At 40.2% G+C, this 18,058-nt stretch overlaps 1 protein-coding gene across 1 annotated transcript; it reads left to right on the top strand.

Annotated features, from left to right (window-relative positions):
- Positions 1 to 1,128: 1,128 nt before the first annotated feature.
- Positions 1,129 to 16,757, top strand: LOC139447428 (sodium/potassium-transporting ATPase subunit beta-like). The gene is made up of 6 exons (XM_071228771.1): positions 1,129 to 1,329; positions 2,956 to 3,093; positions 6,722 to 6,832; positions 7,515 to 7,699; positions 12,547 to 12,648; positions 13,824 to 16,757. Exons 1-6 carry the CDS (start codon positions 1,137 to 1,139, stop codon positions 14,061 to 14,063), a joined length of 969 nt encoding a protein of 322 aa, XP_071084872.1. The 5' UTR covers positions 1,129 to 1,136; the 3' UTR covers positions 14,064 to 16,757.
- Positions 16,758 to 18,058: the final 1,301 nt, after the last annotated feature.

Raw genomic sequence — 18,058 nt, 5'->3', positions numbered from 1 at the left:
ATACAGAGACGTGTACCTTGGCTGTGCCAGGATCTGCCGATTGTGGGTTCGAATCTCAAATTCAAGCACTTATTTTATTATTATCTAGTATCAGGATGTCATCTTCCCATGATAGGTCCTCTCATATTTCTACTCGTTAGCATTATGTTCGGTATCAATTCCAACCTATTATGTAATAACCATACCGACACCATTGTGCGTTTTTATTTCATTGTACAAGAAGTTTCTTGTATGTTAATCATATTACCGTATTTCCTCTATTAGTCACTAGGATCCCCAATACACATGTATACGCTGGCCGCTAATTATCAGTTAGGGCTTGGACGAGTCCAAATTTACTACCCCGCGCCCCATTACCCGACCCTACCCGGGTACCCGCTGTAGGTCTCAAGAGAGAGGTACAAAATGTCTTATTGGTAATCGTTTGACCGTAGCCCTGGACACAATTTATTAAGATACATGTATTAAACGATCTGGTCATGCATACACGGAAGTTGACTGAAGTTTTATCTTTATTCGAACATAAAAGTCAGAAGGAATGCAACATCAGTGACTTATAGTGTAACCATATACAGTTGTAGATAATTTTTGTCATTAAACAATATATCACATGACTAACCAAGGGTCCGGGTAGTCCTGTGGGTACCCGGGTCCTTCTCAGTACCCACCCAGTTTCACGTACCAGCCCTATCATCAGTAATTACTAAGTTGCTATCTTAATTAAATTAATTGGGATCTATTTGCTGCGGTAACTGTATCCCCTCATCTCTTCTCTTGCTAAATATACACCTTTGTTTATGTCACTCCTGGGAAAACGGATATTAGACGAAGAACGCAGTAGGGGATACGGTAACCGTAGCTTATAGCGTATATAAGTCTTAGAATGGCCCATAATTATGGTTGTTTATTTATTTGAATTGAAAAGGTAAGTTTCATTAAATAATGTTATAGCAAAGCATAACCTTTTTCACAATTCGAATAGTCATTATCTACTTCTAATGAGTGTGTGAGGAAGCAAGTCAGTTTTGCACCTTGAAATCTTCTCCCTTTGAAATAGATGACACACCTGTCCGATAGATGGCGTCGTTTACCTGCGCGCCTGACACCTGAGTCAGTCGGTGACTTCAAAATCCAACATGGCGTCTGTCCGTTCTGGCGTCTCTGCCTATACTGGCTATAGTGAATCGCAATCGCAATGGACAGCGCACACGTTGATGTCGCAGTCGATGCTGCCGGCGGCAACGGCAGAAGACAGATTAAATTCCTTTAAAAAGTTCTGTTACAACCCCGACGATGGAACGGTGATGGGATTCACGGCAGTCCATTGGGGTACGTAATAGTAACTAAAATGTTTGTAAAACTTTCGAAAATGAAATTTGATGTATTTTTGTGAACTTTTACGTATGTTTATTGATACATTTGGCATTTCATAAGTTGGATTAGCGTTTATCGTCAAGTGTACAACAAATGCACCTGTGTACAGGTAACTACAGGTGGACTGCAATCGCTTCCGGTTTTGATGTTTTGATCATGAACACGGAATTTCCGGAATTCACCTTCGTATGCTACCGTTTGATCCAGTAATGTCACACAGTTGTGCAGAAGTACAACACATTATCAATAGACCACATTGTTCGGTAAATGTAGTTATTTTCATATTATGTCGATATGCATTAGCTGCCAGTCTCAAACTTGGTAGGGTATCTGAATTTGTAAGTCTGATACCGAAGTTTGTTGTCAACTAAACTAAGAGGGTGGTAGATTTCTTGCATTTATTAATGAAACAGCTGGGACAACTCCATGGCCATATCCTGACACCTGTCCATGCTATTTGTTACCACTCAATCTCTCATGTTTGTAAGGGCGGTCGGGTAGCCTAGTGGTTAAATCGTTCGCTCGTGACGGCGAAGACTCGGGTTCGATTTCCGACATGGGTACAATGTGTGAAGCCCATTTCTGGTGTCCCCTGCTGTGATTTTGCTGGAATATTGCTAAAAGAGGCGTAAAACCATACTCACTCCTCGCTCTCATGTTTGTCATTTAGAATAATATTTACTATTTATAGAAATTTATGGATAAAATACAATGGACATACAATATGTACAATTGTTATTGCAAATATTAAAGGTGTTTTCAATATAGACTTCCATTTTTTTCAATATAGAACCAATCTGCTTCTAATCTTCTGATGTACGGGGCAGTCGGGTAGCCTAGTGGTTAAAGCGTTCGCTCGTCACGTCGAAGACCCGGGTTCGATTCCCGACATGGGTACAATGTGTGAAGCCCATTTCTGGTGTCCCCCGCCATGATATTGCTGGAATATTGCTAAAAACGGCGTAAAAACGTACTCACTCACTCACTCTTCTGATGTACACTAGTAGGGAATGGATTTACTTGCAATGCTGAATTTTAACCAGATGATATGAACTTGTCTGCTTTCTCAAAATATACAGAAGGATAAAAAATCTGTTGTTGAAATCATGACATGTTCCATGTCAGTATTGCATTGTGGTCCTGACAAGATCAAACTATATTTGGTGACCATAGATACCGGCCCTGCCAGTATGGTAAACTATGACATGGACATTGTAAAACAGAAACAAATGTATCCCGTTACATAACTTCAATGGACCTGTGAAGATCCAGGGTAAAATAGGTCTTCAGCAACCCATGCTTGCCGTAAGAGGCGATTATGCTTGTCGTGAAAGGCGACTAACAGGATCGGGTGGTCAGGTTCGCTGACTTGGTTGATGCATGTCATGGTATCCCAATTATGTGGATCAATGCTCATGATGTCAATCAAAGGATTGTCTGTTCCAGCCTCGATTATTTACAGCCTGCCGTCATATAGCTGTAATATTGCTGAGTGTGGCGTGAAACAACAAACAAACAAAACACAACTTCAATGTCTGTACACGTCCGAGCAACTGATAACATCCCATTCATCTGTTCCAGTGTTCCGCTTCCTGTTTTATTTGGCCTTCTACGTCGCGCTGGGATTATTCTTTGCGGCTAACATGGGCATTTTCTTTGTCATTCTGGACTGGAACTTCCCCACGATGCAGGGGGTAGACAGCCTCCTGAAAGTTCCAGGTAACTGATGCCGACTTCATTTCAGAGGGGCAACCTATTATTGTTGGTTCGTATCCCAGATTGTCCCGGCTGGTGTGTTTCACCGAAGTAAACCTTCCTGCCACTTTAAGCTGACACACTGTGATAAGACTGCAATACTGTTGAAAGAGGTGTTAAAATCACTCTCAATTCCTTATTTTAGAAACCCTTACCCATTACCTTGCACAATTTCAGTAAGATACAATAAATGGCCACTAGCAAATATGGTGGCCCAGCTGTCTTAAGATAACATAATTTGCTGTGCAAAGTTATGTCCCTTTGATGTGCCAGTATCAAGTGCTCATGAATTCCAGATTCAACCTGGTTATGATTCTTGGTTTGTCTGTGAGTTCCTTGACAGTGACTCTCACATCAAGGTTAAACTTAGACTCACAAACAACAGCAAGTTTGTTTCTTGTTTAACATCAAACTCAGGATTCGATGACATGCATCAACCAAGTCAGAGAGGCTGACCAACCGATCCTGTTAGTCTTACGACAGGCATAGTTGCCTTTCACGGCAAACATGGGTTGCTGAAGACCGTGAAGACAGTGAAGAAAGTATTCTAAACCCGGATCTTCACTTGGCCAAAACCAGCAAGAACAGGTTTACACCAGTCCTGCTAACCCATGTTTATCATCCAAATCTGGCTCCCACAGGAGATATTGCTTGGATTAGATCAAGCGATATCTACACTGTAGATATCGCTGCAATGAAATTACATCACAATGCTTTGCAGGCCATTGTGACGTCACTGGTTACCATGACGTCACAATCAAATGACATCACAAATGGCTCAGCTACTGAAGCTGTTAGCAGTACTTTTTACACTGAAGTCACTGCTAATTACTGTCTACTAATTGAAAAAGTTGGAAGAATGATGTTGGATGATAAATAAAATCTCACCCTCGTGTCTTTTGATATCAAATTTATCGACACTCGTTGATAAAAGTGGCAAAAATCCTCGGCAAGCCTCGGAATTTTTCCACTTTTATCAACTCGTGTTGATATATTTGATATCAAAAGACACTCGTGTGAGATTCTCTATGTGTCAGAGGAAACTAAAAAGAGTATCAGTTGGTCCCAATGGCGACTGAGTGTAGACATCAATTTGATAAGGAGACTGATGAGTTTGTTGTGTGCCATCCTGTCCTGAGTATGCTCATCCTTGATCACACCATCATCCAGGGGGACGGGTTCTAAGGCGCCGCAATTCGCTTTGCAGAGTTGGGTCCCTTGGGCACTCCAGAAACCTATGATTGTGGGTTTGAATCCCGGTTCACACTGATTATGTTTCTAGGTTTATCAGCACCATTACCGTGCTCATGGGTTTCGCCAAAGTGGTAAACGTCCAAGACCTGCATCACTTTGGGCTTTCCTCCCACATTAAGCTGCAATGCTGTGATATATCTAGAATAATGTTGAAAGCAGCGTTAAACCCAACTCACTCACTCACACCATCAACCACTTTGTTTGGCTTGTCTTTGGGTTTTTTCCAAGAAGTCTTGATCAGGTGCAACATACACAAGATTGTCTCACTGCTATTATGGATGTACTGGCTTACAATAATGTACGTAGTTCACTTCATTAAGATCCGATCTTTAACTCTTGATTCGATACCTATCTCCATCAAAATGTGATGAACCCTTCCTGGGAGTGCACGTCAGAGCAAGCAAGCAAATCATATCTGCGTTCAGTATCACAAAAACAAGTTTGAACTGCCATTTCCAAATAAAGAATAAGAAGGCCAGAGATTATATATTGTGGTTAATTTGTCACCCAGGTGTCAACTAAAACCCAAAGGGTTAATTACCGAGGGTATTTGTTTTCTGTGTGGGTTTTCATTTTCAAAAATCAAAATTTCCCAATCGAGGTGGTAGTGCAAAGAAGCTGAGTCACTTGAAGGGCTGCAGAACACACACATCCTTCATTTTGATTGCAGTTCGTGCAGTGTTCACCTGATGGAGACCCGTGAAGATTCCGTGATAGAGTAGGTCTTCAGCAACCCATGCTTGCTGTAAAAGGCCACTATGCTTGTCGTAAGAGGCGACTAACATGATCGGGTGGTCAGGCTTGCTGACTTGGTTGATGCATGTCATCGATCCCAATTGTGTGCATCGATGCTCATGATGTTAATCACTGGATTGTCTGGTCCAGACTTGATTATTTACTGACCGCGGTCAAATAGCTGGCATATTGCTGAGTGCAGTGTTAAGCAACAAACAAGTTGGACCTATGGAGATTTTGTCAGATCTTGATATTGGGATATTTGAGTATAAACTATTTCCTATATGTTTCACTGTATCTGTGGTTCATAAAATCAGTTTACTTATCTACTTTAATATGCAGATTTTCTGCAGTGTTCTCATTAATTGTTACATTTGAATACTGACTTGATCAGTGTTGCCATACATCTGCTTCAGGCTGATTTCAGATGCTATAAGAATATTATATAAGTTATATATGAATATGGGACATACATGTACAACGATTTCATAGTAGAAAGTTTATGAGATGTTATGCTGTGAAAACATATGTGATAGAACTCATTATAAACCTATAGCAGATTTTGCCTGTTGTTTACGATACAGCTCATTTTCACATAATGACCCTAGGGCAGGTCTTCCGGTAAGAAAACCTCAGGTGTAGGTTTTACTTTTCAAAAGAAAAACCTGTTGACAGGTTTTACTTTTGAAAAGAAAAACCTGCTCAGTAGTCAAGTTTTACTTTCTAAGAAGTAAAACATCGGATATTGTAAAACCAGAAAGAACCACAACACGGAACGTTATGTTTATTCAGTGAAAATTCAGAATTACAGAGTAATGCCGATCTGCGTCCTTGGTTTCCTTTGATTCACCATGGCCACCTTGTTTGGGTCCGACAGTTTCAGTCTTTGCCTCATCCTCGTTCTCTGAAGATCTTACCACCGTGCAGGAAGTGATTTGAGTCTTCTTCTTAGGAGGGATGTAGAGCAAATCAGATACAGAAGACTTCTGTTCATCTGATGTCCTAAAAGTAAATGTTATTAAAGTGTAAACAATGGTAATGCTGCATTTTTTCAAACTAAAACTATACCATATTTGTTTTTAATTTACAGAAGTGGAATACTAACAAATTCATTTTAGCATTATACACTAACATTTGTAATCGAATGTTATTTTCCACCAGCGCTAGGCTACTGCATTCAGCGTGAATGCGCCACGAGGTAGTGCCCGCGAAAAGCTCGTGCAAAAAGTCATGTGACTAACGGTGCGGACGAGAAATCGCCCATTCCTCGTTGAACCCCTAAATACCGTTAAACGAAGCATAATAGCGTAGCGAATTACTGAAAACATGTTATTAACACTGTTTTTACGGTTTATAAGTTGGATAAAGCACTCATCCTCGGTTATGGTCGGGAAAGTAAGACCTCGGCACTCGGGTATCGGCAAGGTAAGACCTCGGCGCTTCTTGCCGAGGTCTTACTTTCCCGACCATAACCTCGGAGTCGTTGCTGTATCCTACACTTACCCCCTCATGTGAAAGTGGTTCCACGAATCGATTAGTTGCTCATTTCATTACTTGGTTACTTATTTATCTGTGACTGTATTTGTTATGTTATTGTTTGCAGGTATTGGCTTCCGTCCCATGCCTGACTCCATGTCGACTGTGATTCGCTTCGTGAAGGGTGATGCGTCCACGTACACCCAGTACCTTGACCATCTGGAAGCTTACTTGAGATGTGAGGCGGCCATCTTTAAAAGTGGCGTTTTCTAAATCTAATGTTCATGTTTTGAAAATGTAACAAGCTTGAAAGATTAATGTATTCTTAGAAAGTCAACTTGGTACTTACATAAATGTGTTCCATATCAGTGGTATTCTGATCATATAAAATTATATAAACAATGTTCATAACAAACACTTGCAAATATAGACCTGGGTACTTGAAGCTGTTTTTTGCCTCTTTGTGAAAACAGAATAAACACCAGTAAAGTTTTGTAAGATTCGTTTCTTTGTTGTTTAATGCCACTCAGCAATATTCCAGCTATATGACGGGTGTTTATAAAAAATCAAGTCTGGACCAGACCATCAAGTGATTGATATCATGAGCATCAGTTGACACAATTGTAAAGTGTAGTAGGAAATATGAGGTTTTGTATATGTGCTTCATAAAAAATCAGGTTGTTCTGATAAAAATTGTATGCTAATAATATTTCCCATGCATATTCAGCATTTTATCCAAAAACTACATGTTTTAAAAAAATGTAAATTTAGAAGAAATACATCTTTAGGATGATGAGTCCAGGCAGGACATAGAAGAAATAACATACATAGGTCCATTCTCACATTGTGTCTTTAGTGGGTGCCATAGGTAATGTGTAGATAAATATTTTGTTTACATGTTGTTACCTTGTGTATCTCAGATTACGAGAACGAGAACCAGCAGGGTGAAAACTACATTGACTGCAGCGAGATACGAGAGCGTCGAACAGCAGACCTGGACAAAGTTTGCCGCTTCGATATCCAGCTGCTTGGAGCTGACTGTGTGAAACAGCAGAACTTCGGGTTTGATGATGGACAACCTTGCATATTGCTCAAGTTGAACAGGGTAAGAGGCAGGGAAATACATGGTTTTAATTCTTGCGTTTAATTACAGATTTTACCCATTATTATATAGTAATGTCTTATTCAAAAGCCCTGGCCTCAAAACTTTCATAAACAATCACAAGGTACTGGGAAATACATGTATTTGAACCCTTGGCTTAATTACAGATTTTCCATTCTTTTTAAGTGATCTCTTATTCAAGCCCTGGACGTGAAAAACCCCAAATATATGAATGTTTAAAAAAAGAAACTGTCACAAAATGTGACATTTATGGTGTATTGAAACATATGATAACTTTAAACAGCTCTTTGCAGAAGAAATGGCTTCATGGCTTCCACTATTGGATGGGAATGTGTCCTGTAATGACGTTATTAATTGCCACCAGTGTCATAGGTGTTTACATTGTCACAACAAATCTCCGGTGTAGCACCTGTGTCAGGTTCTGGTGTGTCTTGACACGGTGGAAGCCTATGCCAGCACTGACATTGTGGAACTGACTGAAATTCATGATGCATCACCTTGCTATTACCATGATTACTTGGGCACCGAAACAGGAAGTCTTAAGTGTGTGCATTTATTCTGTTAAAAATTTCAGTCAGATCGACATCAACCTGAAGAGCAAGACTCCATGAGATTGACATATACTCTTCTCTTTCGGATCGATGCCAACTGTTCTGTCAATATTGACATTCCCCTACAAGGGATTGAAATCACTGTTCGTTCAATTTGTTGTTCATGAGGATTGCCAAATTTTTAATGATCCAAATCGGGAATGTTACTCCTCTCCAGATAGGCATTGTCAAAAGAATGTAAATTGACTGGATCATGCGCCAAATTTTTACTAGTGCGATCGACAAGAGATTTGATGATTTTCGTCATTTTCAGACTTATTTACATTCATCAAATATCATAAAAATCAACTAGCTAATGGTCACAGCACACATTCTCCAGGGAACTGGCTGCATGAACACTGTTAACATGTACACCATTTTGTTTGTCTGCTAAACAGTTATCACTGTGTTGTTACATCATGGGGTTTTATGTGTGCTGAGCTTTGTCCAACTGTTAGGCAATAATGCAGTATTCCATGCTCCAGGTATACCGGTAGTTGGCATAGACTTTCTTGTTAACAAACCCGCCTTTGCTGGAACCAGAACAGACTGATTTAACGTAAGTCGTTCTGAGCAATTCATGTGACATTGAGCATAGTTTTGGAAACGCATGGTCTCAATCACCCTGCTTTGTACGATGATGCGACCGGGAGTTATATGATCAGTCTCAGCCTACAAGATGCAGCTTCCATTTTTACAATGTGTTTCTATGACTGTTCCGGCAGAATTACGATTTCAGAACCAAGATGTGACGTGACTCCAACGCATCACCTTAATGATTGATTGAAGAGCACACTCAGTACACTATGTAATGCAGGGTGTTTGTGTGTAGATGACCAGAATTTCTGCATCAACAACTTCAAGTGCTAGTGTTAGCGATGACACATTGGACAATTTTCCCACAAGCATCCTGACTGAGCGTTCAGTCGGACAAAACATCAGTTGTATGGTACACCAACAAGATGGGATCTACAATATCCTCATCACTACTACAAATGACAATCCAGTTCTTTCAACTGGTAGATTCGCCTCATTCAGGAATTCAAAATGTGATCATGATGCACTATCACCGCCAGATCAATTATTCCTGACAATATCTAATACTTCAGCCACATTCAAACTGCAACATCCGTCAGTCCACCAACATCTCCTGTGGTGTCTTCAGGAATTGAATGTTTGAGTCTCTTTTAAGCCGTTCATCCTGAATTATTACTCGTTTTTTCATCACAGCTCTTGATCCAGTCCGACAATGCATCAGTGTCTGGCTTGTAAACAAGATGGGCTCCATCAAGGAGATTTTATTGTGAAGAATCTCCTGGGCCAACGAGATGGGTTGTTCACCATCCCTTCTCTAGCGCCCATTTTGAATCCAGGTGATTATGAAGACATGTCCGTATGGTCAGTTAGAGCTCCATGCATTTACCAGATAGCTTCAGTGACGCTGCAGAAGAGCCTCCTTATCCCACTATCAGCAACGCCCAACACGGAAGTCTCTCATACAAAGGTTTCCATTTGGATCTGCTGAGCGATCCCACAAGCCTACACCTTTGTCAGGATTGCCTCCCCTGGTGGCATCAATCCACACAAGACTGGAGCTGTCACCTCTGATGCCGTTGCACAATAACTGCACGTCATCTGACATCATGGAAGGGTGCTTCTGGAAGGATGAAGTCATTTCTTTGTGACGTCTCTGTCACAGATGTCGGAGGCCTTCACCAGTTTGGTCCTTTGGTCCTGGCACAACAACTGACAGCAGTTCATCAGCACAGAGGAAAATATGCCGTACCTGTACCTACTTTGGCTGAATCGTAGACCGTGTCTTGCACATACTGAAATACATATTGGAACATCAATCCTTTGTTGATTATTGTCACTCTTTGGGTGCCCAGACAGAGTACCCGTGTGAGGGTAAAGAAACTTGTTTGTAGAGACTTTACAGTTACCGCAAGCGGTGGCTGTTTTGGTGGTGTCCCAACCCGTTACTCCACCTTGATGTGTGATGGCTCAGTAATGGTTCAGAGATCCTCTTATGGGTGATATTGATCTTCTTAGCATGCTTCAATTCCCCTGTGTGTTGTTGATAGCTTTTACGAAGCATAAAAAGAGATGCCAAGCTGGCTCACCCTATTGTCCATAGGAAAGTGTGTTTGGCCTGTCTTGTAGGACTATTAGATTGGTTACAAGTCGTAGCTGAATAGGCTCCCTACTTCAAAGGTATGCGGTCATTCTTGAAATGATGGCTTACGTGAAAACACATAACACGTGTAATACCCAGTGTTATGTCCTAGTGACGTGAAGGGGTTATAGTGACGCGAAGGGGTTCCTAGTGACGCGAAGGAGTTCCTAGTGACGCGAAGGGGTTCCTAATGACATGAAGGGGTTTCTAGTGACGCGAAGGAGTTCCTAGTGACGCGAAGGGGTTCCTAGTGACGCAAAGGGGCTCCTAGTGATGTGAAGGGGTTCCTAGTGATGCAAAGGGGTTCCTAATGACGTGAAGGGGTTCCTAGTGACGCGAAGGGGTTCCTAATGACATGAAGGGGTTCCTAGTGATGCGAAGGGGTTCCTAATGACGCGAAGGGGTTCCTAGTGACGCAAAGGGGCTCCTAGTGATGTGAAGGGGTTCCTAGTGATGCAAAGGGGTTCCTAATGACGTGAAGGGGTTCCTAGTGACGCGAAGGGGTTCCTAATGACATGAAGGGGTTCCTAGTGATGCGAAGGGGTTCCTAATGACGCGAAGGGGTTCCTAGTGACGGGAAGGGGCTCCTAGTGATGGGAAGGGGCTCCTAGTGACGTGAAGGGGTTCCTAATGACGGGAAGGGGTTCCTAATAATGTGAAGGGGTTCCTAGTGACGTGAAGGGGTTCCTAATGACGGGAAGGGGCTCCTAGTGAAGTGAAGGGGTTCCTAGTGACGGGAAGGGGCTCCTAATGACGTGAAGGGGTTCCTAGTGACGCAAGGGGTTCCTAGTGACGTGAAGGGGTTCCTAGTGACGGGAAGGGGTTCCTAGAGATGCGAAAGGGTTCCTAATGACGCGAAGGGGCTCCTAATGACGTGAAGGGGTTCCTAGTGACGCAAGGGGTTCCTAGTGATGCGAAGGGGTTCCTAGTGACGCGAAGGGGTTCCTAGTGACAAAATAATAAACAGGCAGTACGGGAAGGGGGTGGGGAGAATATAATCGATACCAGAGAGACGTGATTCAATACCAGACAGTCTATTCAGTAGCCGGGAAACTGAATACAAGAGAAACATGATTTAATGTCATGACGACTTTATTCAATATAAGGGAGACGTGATTCAATATTCGGTATTGAAAGAACTATATATGTCACTCACACACAGACAGACACAAAGACAGACACATAAACACTCACAGACACACACACATATGTGCGTTAAATATTTTTATACTTATCACCTATCTCACACGCTATATACCCACCCGACCATCCCCGCATCTCAGTTACACCGGTCTGTCTGCTGTAAGAAAGAGAATGATGTGGCAGGCTATGTCACGTGATCAGGTCATGTAGGGCCACGATGCAAGGGGTTACAGCGCCTGACCCATTTGTTGATGTGGTGGCCATGGTGATGCTGGGATGTGTTTGGGCAAAATGTGTTTTGAAAGTGGAAGGGTGTTTCCACACCAAGATCGAAAGAAGAATAAGAAATCCATGGAGTGAGATAGGATAAGTATCTCAATATACAATTTAATGTGAATGTTTCAACTGTATAGCTACAGATCAACGCTTGGACAGAAGGACTGTGCGCAAAAAGCAACAGTAAAACAATGCGCCAAAACACACCCAAATGAACATAAAATGGACATGAAAATGTTGTGTTTCATGTGCAAGATGAACTTTAGATGTCATGTCACTGTGGTTATCAATATAGTTGTGCAAAAGGTGTCAGGTGGCAACATGTGCTTTTCGTTTAGTCCCAATAAGGGAATTTAGAATAGAAACGTTCTTATAAAACAACATAGTAACAGAGTTCACATATAGAAATGAACTTATCCACAATAAGTGGATACAAATTGTTCATTATAGAAAATAGTGTAATTGATTAGATACATTAAAAGTTTAAACTTGTTTCAATAGTTTATTGTTTTGAAATTTAGGGGTTACCATCACTCCAACCCTTTTTTCACCACCACATTGTACGTCAGTTTCAGTTTAATGGTCCAGCTTTGTTTTATCTCAATCAACTTGGTCTTCAACAAGTTTTTAATTGATGATTTCAGATCTTTGATTGGGAACCTGAGGAGTACTCAAATGCAACAGTTCCTGATGATATCCGAGATGTATGGAGTCAGTGGTCTGTCATCGTGACGTGTGATGGAGAGGTACGTGTCACTGGGATTAACTTGAGGTCTTGTCAACAGAGGGACACTTTGAACATTTTGGTGTCTGCCGTCATATATGGGTATCAGACTAAGATCAGGGCCCACTTGCTCAAAGCGATCTAGCGCTAAGATGATCGTAACTCCCATACTTTAACATAGGCTTACAATAGTCGTAGCGCTATGATTGCTTTGTGCAAGTGGGCCCTGGTCTTTTGCTCTGATATGTTACCTCTCTGTCTGCGTGAAGATCTGAGGACACCACCACAGCATCACCTGTGATCCTGTATGCAGAATGTTAGGGCTGGGACGGGGAACTCGGAGACTTGGGTCAGTACCCACATGACTACCCGGACCCGTGGTTAGTCACGTGACATACTGTTTAATGACATTAACAATAAAACTCAGTGGTTACACTTCAAGTATAGCTAATGTTCACATTTCTTTCTCACTATGCAAGCATTTGTTCTGACTTTTATATGTTCCTGTAAGGATAAAGCGTCTATCAACTGCAGTGTTTTCATGATCATGTATCTAAATAGTTTTTGCCAGGGCTGCCGTAAAACAATTCCCATTCGGACATTTTGTACCCAACTCTTCAGACCTATAGCGGGTATCCGGGTAGGGCCGGGTAATAGGGTGTTTGGTACCCAGGTAGAAAATTTGCACTCGTCCCAGCCCTGCAGAGGATCTTGGTTGAATTTCTGATTTTTGTCTACCACATGCTCACTTTACAAAAAAGCTGTTTTAAATATATCGGTGATCTGTCTTGCGCATGATTGATTGTCTTTTGAGGTCAGTGTCATTATCTTTGAAATGATCATACAAACAGATTATTATCCCCAGGACTTGAGTTTTAGTACATGATAATAACAAAATCATGCATACGTGAACTACAGAATAGATTTGTTTTCTTCATTATATTTCGTGAAGGGTAAATGTCACCAACATGCAAGAAGACCATTCAAGTTTTATTTCACTGAATACTGGTGAGCTTTTGTCCCTCTGGTACTCTGTTTTTGTTTCAAGTGTTTAAAACTAATTAAGCCTCATTGAAAGAAGATTTTCACTGAGCACAGAAATGTCTTTGGACATTGTGCTACTGTTGCCTGTTACAATTAATAGATTATTTTTCTCGGGAAATAAATGTAAAATGCTACATGAATTATGTGTTTCAGAACCCTGTGGATCGGGAAAGTATGGGTCCCTTGTCGTATCATCCCCCCAATGGCTTCCACTTTAAGTATTTCCCCTTCCGGAACCAGCAAGGATATCGTTCCCCACTGATGTTCGTGCGCTTTGAGGAACCCCGGCCTGGAGTTTTGTTAATGGTAACCTGCAAAGCCTGGGCCAGAAACATCTACCACAACCGTAATGAGATGGTGGGCCAAGTACATTTTGAGCTACTTGTAGACTGAGAGGATGGCAAAGTCAATTTAATCATTTAGAGTTATCTACCCTTGTTCACCTTTGTTTTAAATGCTGTTGTCCCTATAGTGGCATTGTTTCAGCAAAGGATGATTTTTTTGTGAAGATAGAAATGAAAAATGAAAAAGAAGTTGTTGATAATCTTCAGAAAGTGCTTTGGATTAATTTGAGGGGGATTCATTGGTTTATTTGTTAAAATAATTCATGATATTCTTTGATAAAAATATTTTATTTGACAGTTTTAGTGGGGCGTAATCAAACTGGTTCAAACATCCCATTTGATTAGATCTGTTTTCATCACCAGTCATTTTGGTACCAAATATTCAATGTAGATATAGTACAAGATGAGACCAACTTAACTGTCATATCAGTCATTTTCCCATCCATGTAACCTCATTAGCATGAAGTAGTAACAGTGTACAGGTGTATTCCATTTAAGCTGAATCTTCAGAACAGCTAGAAACTATAGCTCCTGTGTGCCTTGTTAATATTAACTTTGAAAATGATTCATTCATTTTTACAATAATTAAGAAATGATGACTTACCTCATTATCATTGAGACATATAATCATCTAAAGGACTCGTGTGGAAATTCCTGATGGTATGGGTCTTGATCCATTCTTGTACAAACCAGTAGTTGTTTGCAGGAATCTGCAATTCTGATTAAAATAATAAAACGCCTTTTAATTTTAGAATATTGTTATTTTAATCAGAACCTCCGATTCCTGTGACATTAGAAACAGTACTTGTAGTCATCAGACGTCCCAGCAGCCTCGATGTTTACAACCACTGGATTTATAACACCATCTGCCAAGTAACAGCTTACCGTATTCGACGTAATAAACACTCCACTCTAATAAGCACCCACGACAAGTGAACAATCCCAATTAGCACCCCTTCCGATTGATCAATGTACACAAGACATCTATTTGTGTATAATTCGCGCTTGTGTGTTATATCCACCAATTATGGGCAATTAAATTCTGGAAAAATATATCTGTCGTATATATAGCTGTCAGCATAAACCACGAAATTAACGATCTTTCAACTCTGTTTTTTCACCAAAATAATATTCTAATAAGAGCCCCCTATTTCTAATTTTGAGAGTGCCCTGGGCGCTTATTATGTTGAAAAGGGTATATTAAATTTGAAAAAGGACCCTTTAATTTGTGTGAATAAGGTCAGACTTCTTTCTTGCTTTCTAACAAATAAATCTGCTCTTAATATTTAAAAAAAATGATGTGATGAATTGAAAGTGTGTTTAATTTAACATCTTAATTTTTGACTCACCTTGAAAATCTCTCAAAAAACATAACTTTGTATAGCGCTAGTGATCCAATTTTGAAATATTGCGAAATCCATAAATCAAGAGAAGGACTGGCTATCTATTGTACAACATTCTCAGTGGTTGAGCATCAGTGGCTTTGGGTTGTGGAATCTGACTGTTTGTAGAGGGACTTTAATGAAAAGTATATTCAATCATTTCATTGTATCACTTACTGTCGCTAGAATGTGGCATGTTGTCCGCGCATATCCCATAGGGTCAAGCAAGTGTTAAAAATATTGGTATATCCTTGAAGCTGATGTTTAGACTCATGATTTATGATGTTGCTGAAATAGATTACTAATTTCTCATGACACACCAGATCCTAAACTTTTCTGGCCTATAATTGTTCCGATTATTGTACGCATGCCAAAGGTCACATGGCACAAAATCAAGTTCACTTTCATGATTTATTAAATACTAAAAAAATATAGTTATCCCCCCCATCCAGCCAATGGAAAAATGTCATGAGAAAAAGAGTATTTGTGTAACTGTCTTTTTAACAAAAATCTACGCAACCAGTAATCTGGTAATCCATGTTGTGGAGGCCGATAATGTCCAGTCCTTGCAACGTCTTCTAATGTGTGCATTCCACGCCAACTTTGAATGAAATGCAACTGAATTTGGGATTTTACTGCTTTTGGAATTGTTTGGCATAATTGTTTTAAATCTTTTTGGAAACATTTTACTTATGTAGATTTGAGGTATTCTGACATATTTACATATAAGTTGGACAAAATTGCCAATGTCTTGCTATGATACAAGTGTATTTTAGTAGACCAATTCTTGATAGTCTGTCAAATGAACAAACATTACTTTTGCATTTGCTTGAACAATAATTAATAATGCATAATGCATTGTAAATGTAACAATATTCATCTTGTAGTCCATATGGCAAACTAGTTAAGAGATTGAGTTAGACTTTGATGATTTTAAGTGAATGATTTGTACCTAGTCTGAATTTTGTAACCATAAAAATATAAACCACTTGTTTGTCTTGTCCAGATTGTATTTGCGACTGCTGTCATCACAGACCCGTAGGTCCGTGCTGGCCTACAGCTTAATATTGCAGAGTGACGAGATGAGTGGCATCAATACATTGTAGCGGTATGGAAGGATGTTTCTTGTTGATGGACGTGTGAAGATATATATGTTTCTTCATGATTTGTCCATGCCCTTGTTATTACTGGTTATAATTCGTATATTTTTCTTCCCATTACGGACTGTACATACAACTATACCAATCATCAGTGACTGTATATATGCAATTAGGCCCATGAGTAAACTTTCCAATCACAGCAGAAATAAACATATTTGTAAATATTTTATATACATTTAATAATAAACATTTTATATCAAATCGTTTGATTGTTCTTGTTTTGTATGGATTTTGAGTGAGTGAGTGATCAAGGTTTTGACATGCATATGTGAAAAAAACCCAGGCCTTCATTATGAGATGTGAATGGTTTAAGCATAAATCTATTCCAGTGCCTTTTTGGCCAAGTAGGTGCCATTATTTGCTGTGCAGAGTTACATCCCTTAGGCATGCCAGGAACTTGTGATAGTGGGTTCCAATCCCAGACTGGCAATGATGAGATGTCTAGGTTTATCAGCACCTACCCATGCTAGTGGGTTTCACCAAGTGGTAAGCGGATACTAACATTTGTGGTTTTACTCAACATCAAGCTGACTTAGGCAGTTTGTCACCAGAGGGCGCTTGAACAGCACTTGATGTCTGTAATGTTTGCCACAATAACAGTACATGCCTGCTTCCACTACATAGTGATCTCCTGGATGGCGTGGTAGGTTATGTTACTTTAGCATCATGATGTTTGACAGATCTAAACTTCGATTTCCCAGATGAGCCAAACAGGAGATGGCAACCGACACAATCAAAACCTAAAACTTGTAAATATACTCATAAAACCACAGGAACTGCTGTTCGGCTTTATAGATTTTACAAATGTGAATACACACACAATACTAGGGTTCTTATTCTTCAGATGGTATGGTGACCATACGGACCGAGATACCAGCAATAGTCTACACTAATCATTTGCAAAGAAGGAGATATGAAATATTAATACAGTGATAAACGGCGAACAGCAGGAGCGTTTTAAATGTGAAGTCTTGATACGATGAATAAAGTCAAACAGCAGGGGCGTTTTAGATGTGAAGTCTTGATACAGTGAATTACGTCAAACGGGCGTTTAAGATGTGAAGTCTTGATACGATGAATAAAGTCAAACAACAGGAGAGTTTTAGATGTGAAGTCTTGATACAGTGAATTACATCGAACGGGCGTTTAAGATGTGAAGTCGTGATACGGTGATTAAAGTCAAACAATAGGGGCGTTTTAGATGTGAAGTCTTGATACAGTGAATTACGTCAAACGGGCGTTTAAGATGTGAAGTCTTGATACGATGAATAAAGTCAAACAACAGGAGAGTTTTAGATGTGAAGTCTTGATACAGTGAATTACATCGAACGGGCGTTTAAGATGTGAAGTCGTGATACGGTGATTAAAGTCAAACAATAGGGGCGTTTTAGATGTGAAGTCTTGATATAATGAATAGCGTCAAACAGCAATGGGCGTTTTGGATATGAAGTCTTGATACGGTGAATAACGTCAAACAGCAATGGGCGTTTTTGATGTGAAGT

This window comes from Haliotis cracherodii, unplaced genomic scaffold, assembly GCF_022045235.1.
Source record: "Haliotis cracherodii isolate W230 unplaced genomic scaffold, xgHalCrac1.p SCAF_7, whole genome shotgun sequence".
NCBI classification, from domain to species: Eukaryota; Metazoa; Mollusca; class Gastropoda; order Lepetellida; family Haliotidae; genus Haliotis; species Haliotis cracherodii.
Note: the sequence above shows the minus strand (reverse complement) of the source record. Positions and strands in the feature narration are given on the sequence as shown.

What these genes read in the sequence shown, in the direction of transcription:
- LOC139447428 (XM_071228771.1), top strand. Translation starts at nt 1,137, where the DNA reads ATGGCGTCTGTCCGTTCTGGCGTCTCTGCCTATACTGGCTATAGTGAA. An exon ending in CAGCCTCCTGAAAGTTCCAG is followed by an intron (nt 3,094 to 6,721) that starts GTAACTGATGCC and finishes TATTGTTTGCAG; the next exon opens with GTATTGGCTTCCGTCCCATG. An exon ending in TATTGCTCAAGTTGAACAGG is followed by an intron (nt 7,700 to 12,546) that starts GTAAGAGGCAGG and finishes TGATGATTTCAG; the next exon opens with ATCTTTGATTGGGAACCTGA.